Consider the following 23,829-nt stretch of genomic DNA (forward strand, 5'->3'; position numbering starts at 1 on the left):
TAATTTGGAAAACATTTGGATTTTCTCATGTTTTATTATTTTAAGTGATCGTTTTTTGTTTTTTTTATGTCTCATTGGTTTGAAATTGGTATGATTTTACCCCTGCTGTCTTTTCCAATGTGTTTGGTATCGCCCTCTGTTCTGGATGGCCTCAGTGAAGAAGATATCCACGTGAGTTGTCCTCCTCAGAACGGGCACACTTACTCTGCTGTGGAAAACTTGCACTTGGCTTACAACTATGAAAGTGACACAGACTCTGAGTGTGAAGGGAGGCAGCCAGATGTGCTTTTGGATGATCTGGCAAGTCGCAGGTTTCAGATGAACACGCCTGCGAGTCCGGCCAACTATGCCGTGCCTTCGCATTTAGTGGAGGCTGGCTCTTCAAGGAGCAGTCCACTACCTTCAGAACCGGGTGCTGTGTCTCCAGCACCTGGGCCAGCAGTGGGGTCAATAAGGTCAGAAACTGCAACAGAAAAAACGCTTGAATTGCGTGGCTGTATTGGGAAATCTTGCAGTAATAGATTTCTAACTTGCTCGCTTAATCTAATTTTGGTTTTATCACTTATTTATTTTTGTTTGTACGTATGTAACGTCAACTGTTTACGGTAAAGGAATGCTACTTACTGTATACACAATGAACCAGCCCTGCTCTGTAATGTAACTTAACCAAATCCTGGAGCTTCTGCGTTTTTGAACGTCCACTAACTTTTCTGTGCTGAACATGATGATCACGAGCATGATGATCGTTCTGATTTCTTTACTATGCCATGGCTCGTAAAGATGATGTGGTTGGCTGTTTTTGAGTAGTGGGCGGCAAAGTGGTGCTGTCAAGGTGGACAGTGCCCCACTGGCTCCGGAGCAGCCCCTCATGCCTGACCTCGGCCACTACTCGGAGGAGGAGGAAGAGGAAGGAGGTTATGCTGACCCACACAAAGATGACCTCTATGCACGCAAAGTGGGGTTGGCTCCGCAACCCTCTGTGAATGTGCCTTATGACAAATTCCTGCCCAAGTTCTGGACACCTGAGGAAGACAAGCATGTGCAGAAGATCAAGCTGGGGTCTCAGCGCAGACCATGGTATAGGAAGATCCAGGGCTTCAGGTTTGTTGGGGCTAATTTGTGTTCAAGATGTATCAGTTCACACAATGGTTTTACAAACACATCATCCTATTGTGACTGCTCTTACACTTTCATATACCTTTTCTAAAACTCATCCAAATGAGTACATTTTAAAAGCTTTCTCTGTACTTTCATCACTTTCACAGTAGGGGGAATGGGGGTGGTACTTATCCTCAGGTGAATTTTGGCATGCTGTGGCAGTGACTTTCCCCTTTATTTCAGTGGGCTCATCTTTTCTTGGTTCTCCCTGGTGTTGGTTCTGTCCTTTTGATTCTCTTGCATCTTTATCTGTCCTTGCTGTAGCCGAAAGCCGTCTGGGTCATCGTCCGAGGACTCTGATAGTGATGACAATCCCTTATCTGCTCGGGAGCAGCAGAAGCCCCAGTCTGCTGCTGAAATGCACCTTAATCGCCTGTACAAAGCTGGGTCTGGGGAAAGCGGACTCGAAATCATGTCCTGTTCCAGTGACACAAGAGCTCAACAAAGGTCGATACCACTGAATGATCATTTGAAGACTTGAGCTTCCTCTTAAAATGGCAATTGAGAAGTTGTGCCATTCTTCTATACATTTTATAGGTTAATTTTTTTTTTTTTAGTGTAGCATTTAACTGATCTTCGATCACTATTTATGTGTAGTATAAATATAAAAGCATTAGCCCAAACAATTATTGTACTGTGCTGCTTTTATTTACTTGAAGGGAAATTTGAAATTAATACCATTTGAAAATTCTGAGCATATACTTTTTAATACAGTATCCATGCTTTTCCTTAAATTCATAACCGCTTTTCATTTCTGTTCATAAGTTTTGTTTTATGCCTTGTTCTAATGTAGTCTGATTGAAGCTTGATTAAATATAGCATATAAATTGCTTGAAAGGCTTTTTTCTTGTACACTGTTTGGAACTGACCTTTTGGCTTGGCTCTGGGTCTCTGTTACTAAACGAGGTTTCTTTCTATTCTTTCTTGTTACTCACTTCCAGTCCTTTCATGCCGCCACACACTGTAAAATGTGATACTGAACAGTCGCCATTAGTGGAGTCCTGTGACGGTCTGCCCCGACTAGACCCCACTGCTGGTCCTAGAGTCATAAAATGTAAAAGAAACTCGTATCTTAATCCAGTATACCCCCAAGATACAGAAGGTGCCTCTGAAGGCTTTCTTCCAGATCTGGAGAATGACGACATGTTTGCCCGTAGGACTCGGTCCATCCACAACCCTGTGGACCTCACAAGTTTGACTGCAGAAAGTAGGGAAGACTATAGCTTCACCCCAGAGCCTGAAAGCAACCTAGTTATCCAGCCCAGGCGGGGCGAGTCGGTGACCCCAGATATTAAGAAAGATGACCTGCTTTTCCGTAAAATCCATCTCCGCCCTCAGAGAAAACACCCCCTTTCTGGAGCTCCTGATGTGTACCATGCTGTCCCTGTCCCAGAGCCATGGGCACTGCCACCAAGCCTCAGGTCCAAACTGCTCTGCAACCCCAATCCACCCATTCCTGAAGAAAAGGCTGAAGAGGATGAAGAGAGACCATGTACTCTGCATCCCAAAACAGATGACATGTTGCTTCGCAAGCTGGGGGCGGTGCAGCCCCAGGATTCAGCCCAGTTAATGCCCTCCGTTCCCACTTCCTGCAGTGAGGATGACTTGCAGAAATGGAAAGCGATTCGAGAAGCTAGCCAGCTGAGATACAAGAAGAAGCTAATGGTGGAGAGGTTAGGCTTTTGAACTTGTAAGGAGTGTGTTTTCAGTGTCCTCTGCTTCGATTGCCGAGACTGCTTCCCATTCGCGATCTAACTCGGCATGCAGACTGCGAAGTTTGACATTTTGCGCTTTCGGTGCCTTAAAAGCATGCTGAAGAATGTGATTTGGGATAATTTTGTGATCATACCATTGTTTAAATTCCCAAAGCAAGAAACTGGTTTTGGTGAGTTATTGACTGTTCAGTTCATGTACATTTGAAGAATAGAACATTTTAAAACTACAGCAATGTAATAAACACAATTCTCTATATGACAGAAGGATCTACACTCCCCTTAAAATTTAAACAAGCCTTTAATCCCACCAAATATAATGGTTAAAAAATACCTTTGGTACAGTATGTCCTACAAATAAATCCCCATTCATTGCATAGCATTATCCAATATCTTGTATTTTAACTGTGAAGAATAAACAGTTAAACCTTCTTAGCTTTCCTGCTTACTCTTATTATTTCAAGAACAAAAAGCAGGATTTATATTGTGAATATGTAGCTTAGCTCATGGACTGTTTACTAAAACTGAAGAGAAAACAAAATGGCAACATTCAAGATACAGCATTATAAACATTTCCCCATACCAATTATTCTAGGATTTTGTATAGAAAGTGTATTTAATGAGAAACTGGGTGAGAAATGTAATTTAACCAATAGGGTGGCAGTTAGAAAACACGTCTGCACATGCACAGATTCATCACGTGAATGGGTTACTTTGGGAATATTTTGATTGTAAATATTTTGAAAATAGACTTGGCTGTTTCATTGCTCCCCAGCTGACAATTCCTTACTGCTTTCAGGAAGAGGAGCTGACTGTGCTTGCTTGTTTTATCATGGTGTCTGTTATGGTTGTAAATGTGGATTCTCGGCTCTGAAGGACACGGAGTCATGATTTTCCCCAGCAGAATAAATGTTTACTTGTATTCTTACTAATTATATTTCTTTAGGAATTACTTTTTGCCTGGGATTTGGTTTGTACTCTTGGATAATAAAAACTGCTTGAAAGTTTCTTGCATGTGTGAGTAAATATGGACATTTAAAAAAAAAAAAAAAAAAAAAACCTTCATCTACCCTTACTTTAAAATTAGGCAGCATGTCATTTTTGGTTTTCTAGAAGTTCACACAGGCGTTGGGAGTTACTCTCGGAGTCGGGAGGAGAAACTTTTGGGGTGGTTTTGAGCAGAATTTAGATCCAATGATATGGATGTGCATGGTTTGCATAGACCAACCGAGTCACTGTTGGTACCTACTTAATTCAGCAGCAGGTGTCACTGATTGGTTGTGAACCTATGTGGGATATAGATCATGGTTCATGTTCCCTCCCACCTCCCTCCTTACTCATTCATCCCTCAGTGACTGTGAGCCTGCCCCTACCTGTATTATGTGCGACTCTGGGAAGCTGTAAGAAACCCCCCGTAGAGGCCAATGTCTAATTTCTCGGGGTCAAGCACAGGCAAGGCCTGGGTGGAGACATTGTAAATACTAGGCTACCAACCATGAGGTTTTCCTGCAGAAGTGGCTGGCATTTCAGCTCATGTTCTCAGGGGATTTTGCATTTTTGGGGGATGGTTGTTGTCTAAACTGCTTAAACAAGGTCACCTTTAGAGATTCACCCTTGCTGAAGTCTGTACAGAATCCCACCCAGAAAGTCAGTCTCCCTGTCACAGTTATGATAGACATATGTAGTCACCAGTTTTCTCCAGTCCGTTACAGAATCACCAACACCGCCCTATAAAACAAACCTATTTTTTACATCCACGTAGGCTACTAAATTATCCCATCCAATGATTTTAAGATTTACATAACTTTCCATTTAAGTATTTGTTTAAAGTTGTATTCTAAATGAGGAGTGTTTAATGCACTCTGCCATGGTGTAGTATTGACTGGTGATAACATTAGGCCCTGATTGAAGACCTTTCTTAACAGCAACTCTGATTGGCTCACTTTTGCATTGGTATTTCATAAAAGTATGCAACTCATTTCTCTACTTCAATTTTTAATCATTGTTTAACCTAATGTTGGCAACGTTTGGGGGCTCTGCAGGAAAACCATTCCCTTTTTGGTCATTTGTTGTGTGAGGCCTGCTGGTTGATATGTAGGGAGCCCCACCACAGATGCTTTTCAAATTACATCCTGCTCCCCTATAGTCTGCTTCAGATGGGGATACTTTGCTGAAAGCCAACATTTGTTGATATGATTCTCAGGCTATGCAACAGTGTGTAGGGATGATCTGGCCATTTATGTGCTCTTAAATTAGCACATCCCCAATGGGTAAACTCAGAGATGGGTGGTGTCACAAACAGGTGAGCAACCTGTCAAGCACTGAATGTATTTCTGATAAATTTCACATGGTTCTCTTTGGTTTTCTAGACTGCGGCAAATGTACCCTGCTGCCGACGGGTGAGTTTATTATGGACAAGAAAGGAATGCTGCTTGTTTGCCTGTGTGCAGTTTTATGCCCTTTATAGCTCCCTCAATATCAGGTGGTCCTGCCAGGCTGCCAATTGCTTTGTGTTCAGCAGCTTGCACACTGCTAAATGCTGACATGTAAATTGCTTTGGATTCTGTGGCTTCATTTCCCAGGCTGGGAATTTTCAGTTCTCACAATAGGAAAACAAACCTGAGTAAGCAGATACTCACAGAGAAGTATAGAACCAATTTAATTATTAAGATTACCAAAAGGTAAGCCAATGGAACCTTTAATTTTAGGGATATAGCAGAATTTCTACAATTGTTTAGGTACCTGATAGTTTTACTCATGATGTTATTCATGAGTTACAATAAAATGGTAAGTTTAACTGAAAGCTTTATTGTCGATATTGGGTTAAAAGAAAAAATGCTTGTTTGCAGACCTGCAATTTGCTTGTAAAGTTTTGTTTTGGTTGGCTGATGGGCTTTCAGGATGAAATGCCAACAGGCTGTCTTGTCTTGCGCAGCAGCTGTTTTTCTAACTGTAATCAATAACTAATAAGTGTGTTTTTTTTTTTGGGGGGGGGGGGGGGGTCGGGGTCTTTGTGCTACTGCTGAGCAAAATGCATCGGCTTCACTGAAGTTGACAAAGTGAAGTTTGTTTTTTGTGCTTAACATGGAGTTCTGTTTATTTGTAGGTTCCATAATGTACAAAAAATGTATAGTTGAATGGAAATGAAACCTGATTACTCCCTTTATTTCTCATGTGCAGTGCATTTTCATTTCCTCCACTGAATTAGTGTGGTACTGTAAATGACGTTATGGGCAGCACCTGCTTCGCAGCAGGTTTTCTGATTTGTCCAAAAGCTACAAAGGCTAATTTGCATTGGGTGTGTTACTATAATGTAAGCAAGGTTTATAATGCTGCAAATTAAATCTATTTTATGATTAGGGGAGACAACTATTACAAAGGGTTTATGGAAGAAAAAAAAAATCCTGAACCAGGTTAGCTGGTGCACAAAAAGGTTTGCCAACTCCTCTTAGTTTGGAAAACTGTTCTACAATAAATATAGAATTCTGGAATGGAATGACAATTAATTCATATTTGATATAGTCTATAATGAGTTTATTAAAACCAGTTCGTTCTAATAATGAATACTCTGCTTGGACACTAGATGGCCATCCAGTGACACTTTAAAGCAAGCACATCAATTAAACTTTTAGATTTGTGGCTGTAAGTAAAATTCCCTTAGGTGGGTTTTATATATGAAAACATTCCAGAATGTTGTAGATGCATTTTACTATCAACTGAATTGTCTATTGTGCAATAGAAATGTAACAGTTTAATTTGTATCCAATCTATTTAAAAGGTTCTACTATGGACAAGTGTCAGTTGTGCTCATTTTATGTTAAAGTTTGGAATGATGCATCTTACCTGCATGTTTTCCTTAACTCGTAGGAGCAAATCTATGAATGATGTAACACAGGAGGCTCCAGTTGCCCGTCAGTTTCGCTTTGAAGAGCTGCAGAAGATCAGGGAGATGGTGAAGGACAGTGATGACAAGTGGCAGGATGTGAGTACGACTCATTGGACTGTTTGATTCAGCTCAGAAGTGGAATGTGCATCGGTTCTAATGGACATGATAAAGGTTTTGCATCTAAGGGGTGTGGAGATGGTGTGGTATCCTTTGCTAGCACTAGATGTGCTCAGGTCACCTTGTGGTTCTGATTGTCAGTCTGAAATTCTGGGCGTATCTGACCGTGACTGCAGACTCCATATCTGGCTTTTTTCATGCAGGGGTGTCTCCTGGGTGTCTTTCTGGGTGTGAGGTGGCTCTATCCTCACACCCAGAAAGACACCCAGGAGACACCCCTGCATGAAAAAAGCCAGATATGGAGTCTGCAGTCACGGTCAGATACGCCCAGAATTTCAGACTGACAAAATACATTTGAATTATGCTGCCAATCTGCCCTAGTGCCCTGTAACTTAAGGAAGCACTACTGATTTTTTTTTTTTTTTTACAACCTAAACCTTTTATGCATTGCATGTTTCCTGGCTAATATTAAAAGTAACCCTTTTAATTAGTCCATTGACTTGTTAACATAGTTGTATTCAGTTTTCTTAATACACCTCCGAGATCAGGAATCCATCTTAACGAAGCATCTAGGTCAGGCTCAGCATCATAAAACACATGGGACCCAATCAGGGTGGAATAGCATCCTACTTTAAAAAGAACTGGGACACCTGCAAATCAGGTCCTTTCGTGCTGCAGTTTGATCAGTGCGTTGACCATTTCTGCCTCTGCTTTTTATTTTTGTCGGATTTATGTATTACGGTTTTATAAATACCAGTGATTTTCTAGCATGGGTGTTACATTTTTTCTGACATTTTGTCTGTAGGATCTTGCCAAGTGGAAAAATCGTCGCAAGAGCTACACTTCTGACCTTGTGAAAAAGAAAGAAGAAAGGGAACAAATTGAGTTGGTCTCAAACAGTGGAGATACAGGCAGAAAAACAAGGACCTTCCGAGACATGCAGGAGGCGAGGTAAATCATACAAAAAACATGCACAGGTTTACTTCTGTCACTGCCATTTGACAGATTTCAGCAACCCCATTGGAGAAATATGGTTTGAATTAATGTGTGGCTGCAATTGAAGATCTTAAACAAGGACAAGCAGTTTTTTTTTTTTTCTCCCCAGTGTTTTTATATTTTTTGTAATGTTTTTTCCTTTTGTTTTGAAATTGGGCCACATTTAGGCAACCTAATTTAATTCTCAACACATAATTGCACAAGTAATGCATTCTATATGGATTATCTGTGACTGTGAATAACAAGTGATTAATAAATATACATCTCTGGAATGTGTGATGGACTAAGCATGCTATCTGCTATTCATGTGAAACAGCAGGATTGTTAAAACTGCTAGACTTTCCCACATCAAGGCAGTATTTTGCAGTCCTTTGACATGTATCATGTTGAAGTCAAATATTTCCCCATAGCCATTGAACTGCAGCTCAGGGAAGTTATGCATTCACTCAATTTGGAATAATGTCCTTTTCATATACCTTCTGAATTGAGATTTTATTTTATTAGTGGTTATAAAGTGTTTGTACAAAGGAAATAATCACAATGTAAACTTATATATTAGAAAATAAATGTGGAACCAGGTATTTGAAATGACATGGAAAAATTAAGTTTTGGACTCATCATTATGATGTCCCCAATATGTTATTTTTTTAAATATCTTTTTGATTTAGTGTTTATATAAATTGATTTCATATCCAGCCTTTTTACGAGGTAATTTACTTCAGAGATTCACAATGTTGTGCATTTATTCAAACAAGGCAGGATCTTTCGGTTTTGAACTTTTCTAGGTTTTATTTACAATTGAATATTGAAACAGCCTTAGATTGTCAACTTTCACCAGAGAATAGCTCATCTATTTGCTCAAAACCAATATGTACAGCCTAAATGTGTAAAAGGTATAGCCTCACCGTTGAGGGTTTATGGAGACCACTCCTACCTCTTCACGTTCATTCTAAAGTGTGTCGCTCCTTCCCCAGGGAGGACCGACTGCAGAGGACTTCTCAACAGAGCAAGCCGGCGTCTGACGGCAGCGACCTTCACTCATCAAATGAAGACGTGTTCACCGAGCAGAAACCCCGCTCCAGGACCCTGCCTCAGAGAAGCTACACTGTGGATGTAGACAATCCTTCCACTGGCTCAAACAGAGTAGCAGCCCCTTTCACCGCTTCTCGGCCAGCTCCGCAAGGCAAAACGGTCACCTCCACAACCAGTGGCACCTTGGTTACATCCTCCACTGTGCGATCCACATCTAAGGACCCAGCGGTTACCTCCTCCATCAAAACCACCACAGTTACCACAGGCAAGACCGATTTGCCAGACCATCCCACCCCTGGCACAACCAGTAAAGCCACTGAATTCAAACGCCCTTTACAGAAGCCATCAGAAGAACAGACCTCTGTTCCTTTGTATAAACACAATTCAATGGATACAAAGCTGGGGGTGGCTCGGGTTTCAGCTTCCCTCCCCAGAAGCTACCAGAGACCTGATACTTCACGGCTAACCTCCGTAGTTACGCCAAGACCTTTCGGGACACAAACAAGCAGACTTTCATCCCTTCCCAGGACTTCTGCTGTAAGTGTTTTTTGGTTTGGTTTTTTGGTTTGGTGTTTTATATGTAGCCTTTTCAATAGTATGTTCCTGAATCATTCTTAATCTTTCATTTCAAATTTAATGTACGAGTTCTTTTGTGGATCTGTTTTGTACGTTTTATGTTACCTACTGTTCCATGATCCATTTACAGTGCCTATAAATAATATACAACATTAGTTTTCAAAACCTTTTAACTTCGGTGTACAGTAGTTTGTTTTTATTTACAATATATATCCTTTACAGACTTAATAGTATAACTCCAAAAATGTAGTTTACAGTTTATTGATCCGGGGAATTTGTTTAAATTCCTTCTAGCTAGCTTTTTAAGTTTTAACCTGCATGTTGTGTAGTCTGTGAGCCAGGTGTGATATCTCTAAAAGACATTCCCCCTGAAATGTATCCCCCCCTTCCCCCCCCCCCCCCCCAACCTCAGATGGACGATGCACATAACCGTTTTAATGGAGAGACAGACAGCTCTCAGAAGTCCAGCGTGCCCAGTGTCTACAGCAAATTCATGACGCCAGAGGAGGATGCCCGGTCCCAGTCCAGCTCCGTTCTGAGCAGCAATGAAGAGGAGGAGGAGGAGGAGGAAGAGGATGTGAAAGGCCCAGTGCCTGCCTCCTTACCTGCCACAAAACCTGCCCTGGCCCCAGCACCAGCATCTGAGCCAGTGCCAGTGCCTGCCCCGGTACCTGCGTCTGCGCCAGTGCCTGCGCCAGTGCCTGCGCCAGTGCCTGCGCCAGTGCCCCAGAAAAGAGGCAGTCTACTTGACTTGAAGCCTGCTGTTCCCATGAGCTCTGAAACTGCGCTGCCTGCCCTGGTGAGAGCTACATCAAAGCCACCAGAAGCCAGAGTGGCTCCCCAGGTGAGTTAGAATGAGAGAACGCTCTGCTTTTTAATTTCCCACATTCTCATCCTTTACTGTGAAGGAGATGATACTTGGAACCAAATAAGTGGGATGGCTCTTCACTGTAACTTTATATTTGCAAGACATTTAATACATCACAAAAAAAGGGGAACAGTTTAACAAATTTGTTCTCATTTGTAATTTTCATTAAACTGGAATCCAGTGTTAATAAAATGATAAATGTGAGTTTTTATTAAACTGTTGAAGTTCTTTCATCCTCAAATTCTGGTTGTTAACCTCACCATGTTTGTAGTAATAAGCATTTTTATTTTTTGTTAAACTTGCAACACATCTTCCAAATTTACAATTTACCTGGATGAGTCAGCAATCCCATAAAAAAAAGCACTCTGAGCTACATGTTTGAAAAGGCTTAGTTTGCATAAATGAGCAGTTGTCAGTTGGTTACCAGAATAATGAAAGCTGCACAAATCCATAACTTTTTAATAGGTGTGGATTTGTCTATTTCACTGGAGGGGTGGTGTTAGAAACCGGCAGAGTACCAAAACACAACTTTGAATCCGTTTAGAGTTGTTCACAGTAGTGATACTACTTCAGTGGCTAATTCAGTCCAACTAATGTGAGCACCATTGGCCTGAGACATAATGGGAACAGTTTAGAAATATATTTATTTGTATTGTAGTGTGCACGGTTTTAAATCCAGTTAGTTTTAATGGAGGGATCAGTTTTCCCTCAGGAAATGTTACTAGATCCTCAGGTGTCACATTCTGTTTTTCAGGAGCAGTACAGCGACATGAGAATCATTCTGAACCAGAAACCGAACAGCGGTCGAGACTTTGGATTCAAAACCAGCTGGGACTCTGCTGGAGCCTATGTTAAGTCCATTGATGCAGGTAATGCCTTGTAATTTGTTAATAAGTTATCATATCTCTAGCAAAGGTCACATGCTTTTTTTTTTTGACGGCGTGAAAAAAAAAAAAAAACGCTGCAAAATGGATTGTATTGTTCTATGAGTTAAAAACATGTTAAGTACATTTATGTAAGCAATACGATACGATTTCCTTCCTCATATTTATTCTCCGAGCTGTGAAGCACCAGAGTTGAAGATGTATCATTTGTTTTTGGTGGGTGGCCTGCTTCACAATTCTCCATTTGTGTAAATTAGCATCTCAAAAACAAAAAAGTGCATCTCCTGCAGTGCAGTGGTCAGAATAGAATGGTAGTAATTTTATTAACTGTTTTTATGTTGCTTCTCTTTCCAGAGGACCTCAGAGTGCTTTGCAGGTAGTTTATGGGTGTGTTTCATTGTGCAGTGAAGTGTGGCACCTTCCTGCAGCTGATTAGGTGGAGGAGGCATTAATCTTTCCAAATATCAAATCGGCTTCTGACGCAAAGAAATTCCGATAATTTAATCGAAGGGAGATTCCACGGTATCCCTATAATAGAAAAGCTGAGTTAAGGGATCGGCAGTATCAGGATTACATATCGTACTGGGAGTTCAGGCACCGGCTGTGCTAGTTTTACGAATTGACCATGAATGATTTATAGACTTAAGACAGAGTTCTCCTTACACTGCAGGTGACGCATCAACTAAATACCAATATAAAACACCCTAAAACCCCACTGGTTAGCATATTAAACAAGTCACTTTTGCCAATTGATTAACTTGTCTTAATGGATTAGTTTTTTATATCCTTGTCTATTTCTATACATACTGAACTTTTTGCGCATTTGTTCCAATTCTTATCCCTTACCCCTGGGTTTGACACGCTTGTTAATTTGCTTCCACTGGAAAATCTCCTCTCAGATTGCTATTTCATGCATTTAAAAGGAAGTTTTGAAGTGAGCAAAATACACGGGACTTGTTCACTGACAATAGCAGTTTGCTTAATGGAGCATCTTTGGTTCCACCTCTTAGGCAGTCCAGCTGAGCTGTGCCAGCTACAGGTCAACGATGAGATCCTCACTGTGAATGGTCATGACGTCTCGGACATGGACTACAGCCAGTGGAAGGAGAGCCTTGACAAAGCACTGCAGAACGGAGCCCTTGAGATGGACATCCGTAGATATGGCAAGAAAAGTAAGGTCAAACAACAAGAAAAAACACATGGTGGAATTTGCAATGCTTTGTTGCTCACATTTGTAACACTTGTGAAATACACATCTTAAATGTAAAGGGCCACTTAGGTACAGAAATTCCTGTGAAAGAGACAGATATGCAACAAGTAGGTGCACACTTTGTTCACCATTTTTTAGGTATCTAATTATGACCGTTTGCTTATACCCAGATGACCCTTTTTTCTGATGTGTGTTTGTGCCTGTCCACCTTGTGGTGTTGGTGCTCGTGGTCTCCATACTCCATGTGCAACCATGTTTCATTAACTTAACTGCACCTTTACATGGTTAAATTTTAGTTTGTTCTGTGGTATAGCTATGGTTTTATTTGAGGTGTTTACCAACAAGTTTACAGATACAGTGGCAGTCCTTGTTATATCTATTGTGGCAGTTGATTTGAGGAAGAAAAAGAAAACAAATCATCATACACACTATTCTTTTAAGCCTTTGAGAGTACATTCTTGATGTCTGATTTTATCAAAGGAATCCTTGGAAAATGTCCGATCAGACCCTTGTATGTGATGGATTGCACAAATGGTGCCTACTAAAGTCCATAGCCCAAATAAGAACCTAAGGAACCCGAATATTATATCAAACATTGCGGTGTGTAAACTTGTTTGGTACCCTGTCTTCAGCTTTGACTATATGTAGCCTTTGTTTTGGGGAAGGTGGTCTGTGCGTAACACCCATTCTTGTAGTAGTAACTGCTGTTTGTCTGGCTTGCTTTTGTTCTGTATGTTATAACATAAGTTTTGGCATTGGTTTATATTAAACTTATGACTTTATACCATCATACATCATTCAGACTGGGGCAGAGACCTACCTTCCCTACCATTTAAAAGCCATAAAACCGTCAATCTGACCAGTACGGATGCAACACTTATAGGTTCTCCTGAAAATTACATCAGCACCAGCACAGAAACTGCTTCCCACGAATCCTCAAAGAAGACTGTGAATGCAGATCTCGGCCACCAGCCTGTCCGTGTAAGTACACTTCCTGCTAGAGCATTCTGGAGCAAAGAGTAAATTACCGATCTCGTATGATGATAATGGTCACATGGTAATGTTAAGTGACATTGAAATTCATGTTAGTCTTTATTTTGCTTTAGAGCAAGTTAAATCAACATGTATAATGAGACTTTAAGGTTTAATTAAATTTGTATATGAAGGACTTCTGTTAGCCTACCCAGTTGTATAGTTTAAGTTCAGTTCTAGCACTTACCCAGATAGTTTTGCAAAATCAGATTTTAATACTGATAACTAATAGATTTGAACAGAATATTTTTGCTCTGTGTAGGATGTGGGGTCTAAAGGACTGAATGGTGGTTTCCGTGAGGAATCTGTGACCATAAGAAATAAAGGTAAAGTCAAAACAGTCACTTCACTGTCCTCCTGTCTGAATTAATGTGAATGGGAAATGAAGAATGATGTTGGCCATGAAATAAGGATATTGTGTGCACTGGATTGTGATGCTTGATTTGTATCTATGTAACAGCAAGTATGAAATTGATTTGTTGAATGTAGTTTGAACTTACACTTGCAAGTTTTAGTTTGTAAAGGCTGGTGGTTATGATTGTGTGTGCGTGTATATATAATGCATGAAATGTGTAATTTGTGGCCACTTAAGGTTATTCCAGTTTCCTCAGTCAATATTTTGAAAATACTAGTTTTTATCTTAACCTTCTGAAGGTATGCTAACTTTGTGGATTTTCTGTCCATTATATTTCTCTTATTTCTTGTGTAGAATCTGAACCAATTTCTTTGAAAAACTTAAAAAGGAGATCAGAGTTTTTTGAACAAGGTAAAAATATAAAGCTGTCTATTTTGGTGGTGGTGAACCTTTGCCTCTCTTTAGTATTGCAAATAAGGTGCTGGGTTCAAGGCCTCTGATTAATCTCATGTAACAAAAGCAACATCATGCATCTGTTCTTTCTTCAGGCTCATCTGGGTTTGCATTCAGTTCATTGGTCTACCTTTGTGGTAATGGGGCTTTGTGTGTCATGTTAACCTCTGCAGCCTACAGCAATGGGATGCTGTTTTCAGTATAATTAGAAAATATAATTTTAAAGATTTAAAACTTGGCTCTCATTGCCATACTTATTACTTTTGTGTTAGTTGCTACACAGTTTATTTATATTCTGCTCAACAATGTTTTGAGTATTTTCAACAGCATCTCATACCATACCACCATATAAAGAGTGAAGTTGTTGTACACTGAAATGGTTTTATATTCTTAATTTCCTACTCTTACAGAAAATATTTTTAACCAGTATGAGCATAGTATTAAAATAGAAAAACAAAGCAAATTGAATGTGTTGTAAGGTTTTCACGTAGCTATTAAGAGCTTACTTCATTCAATTATTTTAAGATGTTCTGATAAAACAATTTGTAGGAAATATACAGAAACACTATCCAATAAGTGTTATGTATTGCCTTGAGACATGGTATTGGATGCATTAACTGAATACAAATCTTATGTAAAACTCAAGGTTATTGGTGAATACTAATATTTAGTTGTACTCATGCTCATACTAGTTACAGTGCTTTGTGAAAGTATTCACCCCCTTGGTATTGTTATTTTGTTGCCATACAACCTGGAATTAAAATAGATTTTTGGGGGGTTTGTATCATTTGATTTACACACCATGCCTACCACTTTGAAGATTCAAAATATTTTGTATTGTGAAAAAACAAGAAATTAGATGCAACTTGAGCCCCCCCAAAGTCAGTAATTTGTAGAGCCACCTTTTGTAGCAATTACAGCTGCATGTCTCTTGGGGTACGTCTCTATAAGCTTGGCACATCTAGCCACTGGACTTTTTCCCCATTCTTCAAGGCAAAACTGCTCCAGCTCCTTCAAGTTGGATGGGTTGCGCTGGTGTACAGCAATCTAAGTCATACCACAGATTCTCAATTGGATTGAGGTCTGGGCTTTGATTAGGCCATTCCAAGACATTTAAATGTTTCCCTTTTAAACCACTGGAGTGTTGCTTTAGCAGTATGCTTAGGGTCACTGTCCTGCTGGAAGGTGAACCTCAAATCTCTGGAAGACAAACAGGTTTCCCCTCAAGAATTTCCTTGTATTTAGCACCATCCATCATTCCTTCAATTCTGACCAGTTTCCCAGTCCCTGCCGATGGCAAAACAGTGCTCTCGGGGTGATGAGAGGTGTTGGGTTTGTGCCAGAGCATTTTCCTTGATGGTCAAAAAGCTCAGTTTTAGTCTCATCTGACCCAGAGTACCATCTTCCATATGTTTAGGGAGCCACATGCCTTTTGGTGAACAGCAAACGTGTTTGCTTAATTTTTCTTTTAAGCAATGGCTTTTTTTCAGGCCAGTCTTCCATAAAGCCCAGGTCTGTGGAGTGTATGGCTTAAAGTGGTCCTATGGACAGATACGCCAATCTCCACTGTGGAGCTTTGCAGCTCCTTCAGGATTATCTTTGGTCTCTTTTGTTACCTCTCTGATTTAATGCCCTTTTTGCCTGCTCTGTGAGTTTTGGTGGGCGGCCCTCTCTTGGCAGGTTTGTTGTGGTGCCATATTCTTTCCACTGTTTAATAATGGATTTAATGGTGCTCCGTGGGATGTTCAAAGTTATGGTTATTTTTTTATAGCCCAACCCTGATCTGTACTTCTTCTGTACTTTGTCCCTGACCTGTTTGGAGAGCTCCTTGGTCTTCATGGTGCCCCTTGCTCAGTGGTGTTGCAGACTCGGGGGGCATTTCAGAACAGGTGTATATATTCTGAGATCATGTGACGCTTAGATTGCACACAGGTGGACTTTATTTAACTAATTGTGTGACTACTGAAGGTAATTGGTTGATCTTATTTAGGTGCTTCATAGCAAAGGGGGTGAATGCACCACTTTTCAGTTTAATTTTTTAGAAAAAAAATTAAATGAGTTTTCATTTCACTTCATCAATTTGGACTATTTTGTGTATGTCCATTACATGAAATCCAAATAAAAAATCCATTTAAATTACAGGTTGTAATGCAACAAAATTGGAAAAATGCCAAGGGGGGTGAATACTTTTGCAAGGCACTGCACTACTTTGAGTGAATCCTGCACACGTGTGCTATATGTTGGTATGGTTTACAGGTTGTATAAACTGTCCCTCTCCTATTGTGCATGTTGTTGATTGTCCTGTTTTGTTTGCTTACTAATATCCAGTGCTTGGGCATGTATTTGGGGACTTTCCTCAGTTAAAATATTTAATATTTTATTTGATTGTTCATAAAAGAATCTTACTTTAAAAAGCAAGAATATATACTTCGTTTCTGAAGGGCACAGGTGTGATGTTTTATATTCAGATTTGATCTGAAAAAAATAATCAGTTGTACTTTATTTTTTAGGAGGTTCGGAGTCGGCAATATCAGATGTAAGTCTTGCTATCTACCATGCACAGATTCTTTAAATGCATGTTTTTTCCTTTCAATTGAACTGATCTTTTTTAGGTTTCATCAGCATGGGATCTGCATGAAGCCTGTAAATCTAGGAATCTTAAGTTGTTTAACAACTTGTGTAAGCGCACACAGGACGTATGGTATATAACCGCATCATTTTGTAAAATGGGTGTGATTGTTTCTGCAGTGTAACTAGACTGAGTCTTAGCCATTTATGCAGCAAAATAAATTCAAAGGTTTATTGGCCTGACTAATTTGAAATCAGTGTTGACAAAGCATTGATAGACATATCCAGTGCTCAAGAACAGGGTAATGGGAACAATAAATAGAAATTACATTTTAACATCTTTTACACATTTTGCATAAACTTGTTGTATACATAATATACAGAGGGTCATGACTATCACTAAAATCACTGTCTGACCTTAACCCATCAGCTGCAAGTCCCTGCCATCAGCACATCCTCTAACCGTTGGTCCTGGGACCCAGAGGAGGAAAGGCGGCGGCAGGAGAAGTGGCAGAAAGAGCAGGAACGCCTGTTACAGGTAACTGTAGATACTGGAGAAATTTACCATACATCTGTGTGTGTATCATCAGTCTGAATATTTGTTAAACTTTCTATAGAGTTTCTATATCATAGAATCCCCCACTACAGAAACTCAACCCCTTCTCTCCCTCCCCACCCATGACCCATCATCTCGCAGGTCTACAACACTTTCACAAAATGCATGGGCAGCTACATGCTGTGTGGCCAATTCCCTGGCTTGTGGCTCTAACCTCCTGTCTGTGTTTGTTTTTTGAAGGAGAAGTACAGACGAGAGCAGGAGAAGCTCAACGAGGAGTGGCGTCGAGCCCAGCAGGAAGCAGAGAAGGAGGGGACCAAGTACTATGAAGAGGTATGGGTCATTTCCTCCCATCCCTCAAGTCTTGGCAATGAGTTTTATAAAGTCATGGTATACCATTACAGTGCATGTAGTGTGCAAATCTGCTTCAGTGTCTGATATATTTGTTAATAACCTGTTCGTTCTTGTCCAATAGGAGCGCAAGATCTTAGACGTTAAAACCAAAACAACCCCTCGATCCCCAGCCTCGCCTCTACGCCAGCCTGTGCCCCCATGGGAAGACCACCAACACCTGGGAGAGGAGCAAAACAGGCTGGCCGAGGAGCAGGAGGCCGCCAGGCGCCAGGAGGAGGAGGCCCATTGGCTGCGGCAGCAGGAGCAGGAGGCTGCGGAAGAAGAGGAGAGGAAGAGGAGACAGAAGCAGCAGCAGCAGGAGCAGCAGCAGCGTCTGGAGGAGGAGAAGAGGCGGCGGGAGGAAGAGCAGCGGGAGAAGGAGAGGAAGCAGAGAGAGGAAGAGCAGCGCCGACTGGAGGAGGTGAAACGCCGGCAAGAGGAGGAGAGACGACGCCAGGAGATGGTTGAGGAACAGCGTAGAGAGCAGGAGAGGATTAGAGAGCAGGAGAGGATCAGGCAGCAGCAACCACAGCAGCAGTGGTAAGATCCTGTTTCAGGAAATCTGTTACTTCAATGAGAGTCCAGCATTTCCATTAATGTACGGAAGTTTCAAGTATAGGTACAGGTTAAAAAGGGTTTAATTCCCAACACAGGCTGTCCACTACTTGTTCTCTAATACTCAGTCTGAAGTTCTTTTACATTAACTCTTTTCTGTTCTCCTCTCTTAACACACGCTTGCTGTAAAAACCTGCTTCTATTTGCTATTTTCTCTGCTGTTCTAACAGGTCTGATGAATCCTATGGGTTCTCTAAAATCGTACCTGAAATTGCCAAGTCAGACAGGTTAGTATGAGTGTAAATACCACAGCACTTTCCTAATCACAGTCACCTAACGTTATTGACTGAATCGCCAATCGTCAAATTCTCAGTTTATCTGTGAAATGTGAACTTCTGCCTGTTTTGAAACTAACATTCACATCCTTTTTTTTATTTTATTTTAGGAACAAGTCCAAGTCTACTTCAGAGCTCGACGATGTTTACACTACAGATGGCAGGGGTATGTTTTTTTATTAAATATTAATTGCATATTTCCTGTTTAAGAAGTCAGTTACAGTACACCTAAAGAAAATGCATTTTACATAAGTACAAAAGATTGAATAAACATTGGGCATTTTGATTGAAGGTTTAGAAAGGTGTTTCTGGACTCTGAACATCTTGCGAAGGACTGTAGAGCTTTTCAAATTAGCAAAGTTGTCAACATCACATTTTAAGTCTTTATCCAAACGACACTTTGAAAAGATTACCTTACTGTAGAGTTCAGGCCTTGTGATCCATGTTCGCAAACCGTTAAACATTCAATAGAAATGTCCTATACTTACAGTATTTTTCTTGACCTGTGCAATAGTTAGTATTTTGATGAATGCTTTATAATGGACTAGAACAAATTTGCAAATGTTACACAGGAAATTATTTTCAGAATTAGTTAACTGAACTGGAATTCACCTTCTGTACTCCATTCTAAAAGAAAATATTCACACAGGTAATACCATCTCTACAGTCCTGCTCTCAGATTAGATGGACCAGAAGAGGGTTGTTGTAGAAGCGGTCAGCTTTAGCTCACAGTTGTTGCGATGGTGCTTTAGCTCTGCTTGACCATGTACGTAGGTGCACAGAGTAGACACTGGGGCATTGCCCAGTGGCTGCTAGATGAGGAATGGAAGCGAAAGAAAAGCGGGAAAGTCCAGAGGATGGTGGCAGTGTCTGAGCTGGAGGCTGAGAGACAGCAGATTGTAAATCTGATGAAATACGCTGACCCCGAGAGAGGTGCGCCAAGGCCAGTAATCCATGGCCTCCACCCCCCATCATGGCAATGAAGCCAGCAAATTTCAACAATTAAAATTTTCCCTGCATATATTCTGAAATTTACACCCCATACGTTGAAAAAAGAAATGCAATAATTATCAATTAAGTCAATTTAGCATTCTAATAATTTTGATCACCCTAAGAATAATTTCCCTGCCGTTGATTTGCAAGTTTTTGCAATTCAATGATCATACTTGACTCAATCAATCAGATCAGAATGTATCAATGTGGCAAAAGTGGTCTGGGCTGCAATTAAGTATTCAGTCCTAGATGCTTGTGTGCAGTGCTCCCTCACCTCCGGCCTCTTGCTAACTGTGCACGGCTTGGTTACTCAGCCAGCAGCGGTGCCCCGGATGGCTCCTGGAGCAGAGATTCACAGAAGAAGAAGGAGCAGCAGCTGTCTCTGGCAGAGCAGGAGAGACAGAGGATCATCGACGAGATGAAGAAGAAGAACCAGCTGCTGACTGATAGCAGCTGGATCAGGCAGCGCAGTGCCAGCGTGAACAAGGAGCCCGTCAGCCTGGCCGGGCCGATGAGGAGGTAAGAAGAGGTTTCCAGACATGAGCTTTGGGCTTACGCTAACCTTCCTAAATATGGTGAAAATGTAAGCTGCTAAAACATGGGAATATATTGTAAGGTTTAAAGGCATAAAACCCTTTTTCATTCCAGAGGCGAGTCTCTTGACAACCTCGACTCCCCTCGATCAAGCTCGTGGAAGCAGCCTCCTTGGGCGTCTGGCTCGCCATCCTTCTCTTCCTCTGGTCAGGAGTTAAGCCGCACCACCCCTGCACTGTCCACCTCCAACCGCAGTTACCTTCGCTCACCCTCCTCCACCCTGCCGGCGTCCCTGTCCACTGGCTCTCTGAAGCAGGGCCCCTGGAACCAGCCTTCCTTCTTACAGGCTGCTGAGCACTCATCACACTCCCAGTTGCAGCAGCGCAGCAGGTAAGATCAGCCAATGGCATCGCCTTCAGTGCACTCGATTATAGTATCAATATAATGTGGCCTGCAGGGCCAGGAATATTAAATAAGCTGATTGCTAGTTCAATAAACTGTGTGAAGTTATTGAATTTAGTTATTGAGTGTTGGGTGGGATATTACTTTAATTTTCTGCCTAAAGATATGTAACTGATGTAAATTTGTCTTTTTGTCAGTAAAATTGCTTGCATTCTTACTAAGGTAAAGTGATGTTAAATTACACAAAATAATACAAAATATTGTATTTATGATTTTTATTTTTCCCTAGCTTAAATGTGATGTTTAGCTACTATAGCTCTTCAGTCACATTTCCATTCTATAATCTAGGTCAGTCAGTGGGAAGAAAATCTGTACATACTGTGGTGAACCTTTGGGCAAAGGAGCCGCTATGATCATCGAGTCTCTGGGTCTTTGTTATCATTTGACTTGTTTTAAGGTGAGACCATGGATCCAGCATCATGGGGAGATTGTGCTGTTCTGCTGCGCATCTGCATGTCTGTGTACTAAAACTCAAATTAATGTACTTGCCATATCCGTCTACAGTGCATATGTGCCATGTGTGAGCTCCATGCAATGCCATAAAGATGTAACCCTAAATACTGGTTATATGACCTTTTCACCTGAAGCTGGTGTGGGCTGTTGGTTAGCTGCATGCATGATTGTTTTCCCTCCAAATATTTGAGACCTTTACAGTCCTGAAGGTTTATGCCATTATCTCACAAAATGATTAGGTTTAAGGGCTACATTTGAACATTACATTACTACATTTGAGTAGACTATAATATCCCGAGCCCAAGTTTGGATTCTAAAAACTTTTAAAATTCTTTAATTTCCTAAACAAATCTTGGTGGAATTTAATACATCTGTAAAAGATTTGTAATGTCTTTATAGATTGCATGGAAGCTACAAACTTCATTCCAGACTCCAAATTTGCTTTTGTGCCAAATCCAGTGCTTCAGCGAATCCTGTATGTTCATAATCTCTCCAATATTTTTTTGTTTGGTTTACCTTTGGGTGTGGTTTTAATTTCAGAAACCTCTCCGATTACGATGTATTTCCTAATAACATTTTGGTTTCAGCTTTCATCAAAATCAAATCTTATTTTTGCTTGGCTCATCTCTGCCTCTTTCCCTCGCATTGCCTTTTAACATTGCTGGCTTGTGCTTAACCCCCCAGTGTTGGACTGGCTGGTGTGCTGGTTCGGGGTTCACGTCTCTCACCGCTTGAGGCATCTCGTGCAGTGTGTGTGTTCTGGTGGTGTTGTGATGCTTTAATGGTTGTTTCTTGCTGTGGTGCACAGTGTATCGATTGCGGCTCGGACCTTGGAGGCTCAGAAGCCGGAGCTGAAGTCAGAATACGAAACCGCCAGCTCTACTGCAACAACTGCTATGTCCGATTTAAAAGTAAGCAAGGTTTTTTTTCTTCTCCTTTGTTTGGATCCAGTATCTGGGATCTGTATCCAAGTTGGCTTATTGCATTTAGTCAGTATTATTAAAAAATGCAACAAAGACCATGCAAATTTACAATGTATTAGCATAAAACTCAGTGTGGATTGCCATTAAAGGTGGCTTAATTCAAAATCACATTTTGAACTGGAAATGACATGAATCAAACTATTAACAACTGAAATTAAATGCATCTCTTCTACATAAAATTTTGCATTAATTACTTAATTACATCACTGCAGTGTTGCATATGACATACCACACACAATAATCTAGTAACAAATAGCTGTTTAATCATTGCTGATTCATTGTCAGGGTGAGGTCTTCACTATCTACTGTTATCACAGAGTTTAGTTGCTTTGGTTGTTTCCATGTCCGCTCTACTAACCACACCCTGGTTTCTCTCCCTTTTAGCTGGACAGCCCACTAACATGTGATGTGAGCTTTGGAAAAAACGACCCACTGCAACAGATTGAAGAAGAAATGTCTGAGAAAATTAAATGAATGTTGCAATAATGACTACAATTAGACCATGACCTTATATATATTACATCCTCTATATATATATAATATGATATGATTCTGTAGCACATAATTGTATAATTCATTTGTGACCTTTTATTGCAAAGAATAGGCGTCATAGGATGTCTTTATACTAGAATATTGCATTAAGCTTGTACAGATTATATGAGGGATATGCATGTATAGAAGTTTTATTAGATATTATACTTTTGTCTGGTTGATAAATCATTCTGGTGACCTTCAGCTGGTATGAAAGTAGCATTTGTTAATTTGTCCATATTAAAGGTATTTGAAACTTGCTATTGTATTGCCTCCTCTAGAGCTTAGGGTTTTTTCCTCAAGATATTTCCTTGCGAGGTTTGATTGTGTGATGTCTTTCTGGTCACATTATCTAAAATGTGCCTTTGTGATTTATTTTGTGAGGGTGAAAGATTTATTATATACACAATGGCTTACATAGAGTATTTAAACTATTGACTTGAATGGGGAGAGTTCTTGTGGACAGGCTTTTTGTTTTTGTTTTTCATTTTCATTGAGATTTATTAAATTTGATTTGTGGGAACAAGGATTTTGCTTAGAAAAACAAGTTTATAACTGGAATCTAAGCAAATTATACATTGTTCGGTGATGTTTGTAAATAAAATTACCAAATCTGCATCCTGTGTGTGTGTTTTATACAACTTCAATGGAAGTTACGCAAAGTCTACTGTACATTACCAGTAAAAGTGTGGTTTATGGTTTATGAAATAGGTCTTTCATGTTTTCCTTGTAAACACACAATATAAAGTGGTTTTGATAATGAAATTTTTTATCACATTGTACATGCTAGCAGATGAGCCTTATCTTGTTTTAGATGGGAGGATATGAGAGGGAAATATTGAACCATACAGCATGGTAAATTAAGCAATCAAGCTAAGAAAATATAAAAGTTTGCTAAATACTCCAATTCCCCTCACATTGTAACCATTTTAGTGCCTCATCCATGGAGATCCCTTTGTAAGGCTGATAGTTTTAAAGATTTCCTTTTTTGTCAGACATGACATAATCTAGCTTAATTACATATTTACTTAAATTGCATATAAATGCAACTTGGATTTTTGAAAAACCATGCACTGCACAATCCTTTCATGCTTTAATTTTATTTTTAAATGGCGAGGACAAAATACCTTCCTAATGTATAAAGATGCCTTCAAATATAATACACACATCCTATTTAGCTGATATTG

The 23,829-nt window shown here is 40.3% G+C and overlaps 1 protein-coding gene across 10 annotated transcripts in view; it reads left to right on the plus strand.

Moving 5' to 3' along the window:
- The window catches only part of lmo7a (LIM domain 7a), a 61,425-nt gene extending 38,167 nt beyond the window's left edge, over positions 1-23,258 (plus strand). For 2 of the 10 annotated variants that reach the window (XM_066706573.1, XM_066706577.1), the window contains exons 10-31: positions 5,240-5,269; positions 6,738-6,852; positions 7,679-7,824; positions 8,844-9,438; positions 9,890-10,321; positions 11,100-11,214; positions 12,240-12,401; positions 13,242-13,420; positions 13,734-13,797; positions 14,181-14,237; positions 16,790-16,815; positions 17,278-17,385; positions 17,644-17,736; positions 17,879-18,336; positions 18,582-18,638; positions 18,797-18,852; positions 19,461-19,619; positions 19,994-20,198; positions 20,328-20,603; positions 20,964-21,072; positions 21,937-22,039; positions 22,496-23,258. In XM_066706573.1, the coding sequence (XP_066562670.1) occupies positions 5,240-5,269; positions 6,738-6,852; positions 7,679-7,824; positions 8,844-9,438; positions 9,890-10,321; positions 11,100-11,214; positions 12,240-12,401; positions 13,242-13,420; positions 13,734-13,797; positions 14,181-14,237; positions 16,790-16,815; positions 17,278-17,385; positions 17,644-17,736; positions 17,879-18,336; positions 18,582-18,638; positions 18,797-18,852; positions 19,461-19,619; positions 19,994-20,198; positions 20,328-20,603; positions 20,964-21,072; positions 21,937-22,039; positions 22,496-22,518 (3,568 nt within the window). In that variant the 3' untranslated portion in view covers positions 22,519-23,258. Of the gene's footprint in view, positions 1-1,634; positions 2,832-5,239; positions 5,270-6,737; positions 6,853-7,678; positions 7,825-8,843; positions 9,439-9,889; positions 10,322-11,099; positions 11,215-12,239; positions 12,402-13,241; positions 13,421-13,733; positions 13,798-14,180; positions 14,238-14,374; positions 14,417-16,789; positions 16,816-17,277; positions 17,386-17,643; positions 17,737-17,878; positions 18,337-18,581; positions 18,639-18,796; positions 18,853-19,460; positions 19,620-19,993; positions 20,199-20,327; positions 20,604-20,963; positions 21,073-21,936; positions 22,040-22,495 lie in introns of those variants that run through there. The other 8 variants (XM_066706584.1, XM_066706574.1, XM_066706579.1 and 5 more) reach the window with 8 other exon arrangements.
- The last annotated feature ends 571 nt before the right edge of the window (positions 23,259-23,829 follow it).

The sequence above is a fragment of the Amia ocellicauda genome, chromosome 6 (assembly GCF_036373705.1).
Source record: "Amia ocellicauda isolate fAmiCal2 chromosome 6, fAmiCal2.hap1, whole genome shotgun sequence".
Lineage (NCBI taxonomy): Eukaryota > Metazoa > Chordata > Actinopteri > Amiiformes > Amiidae > Amia > Amia ocellicauda.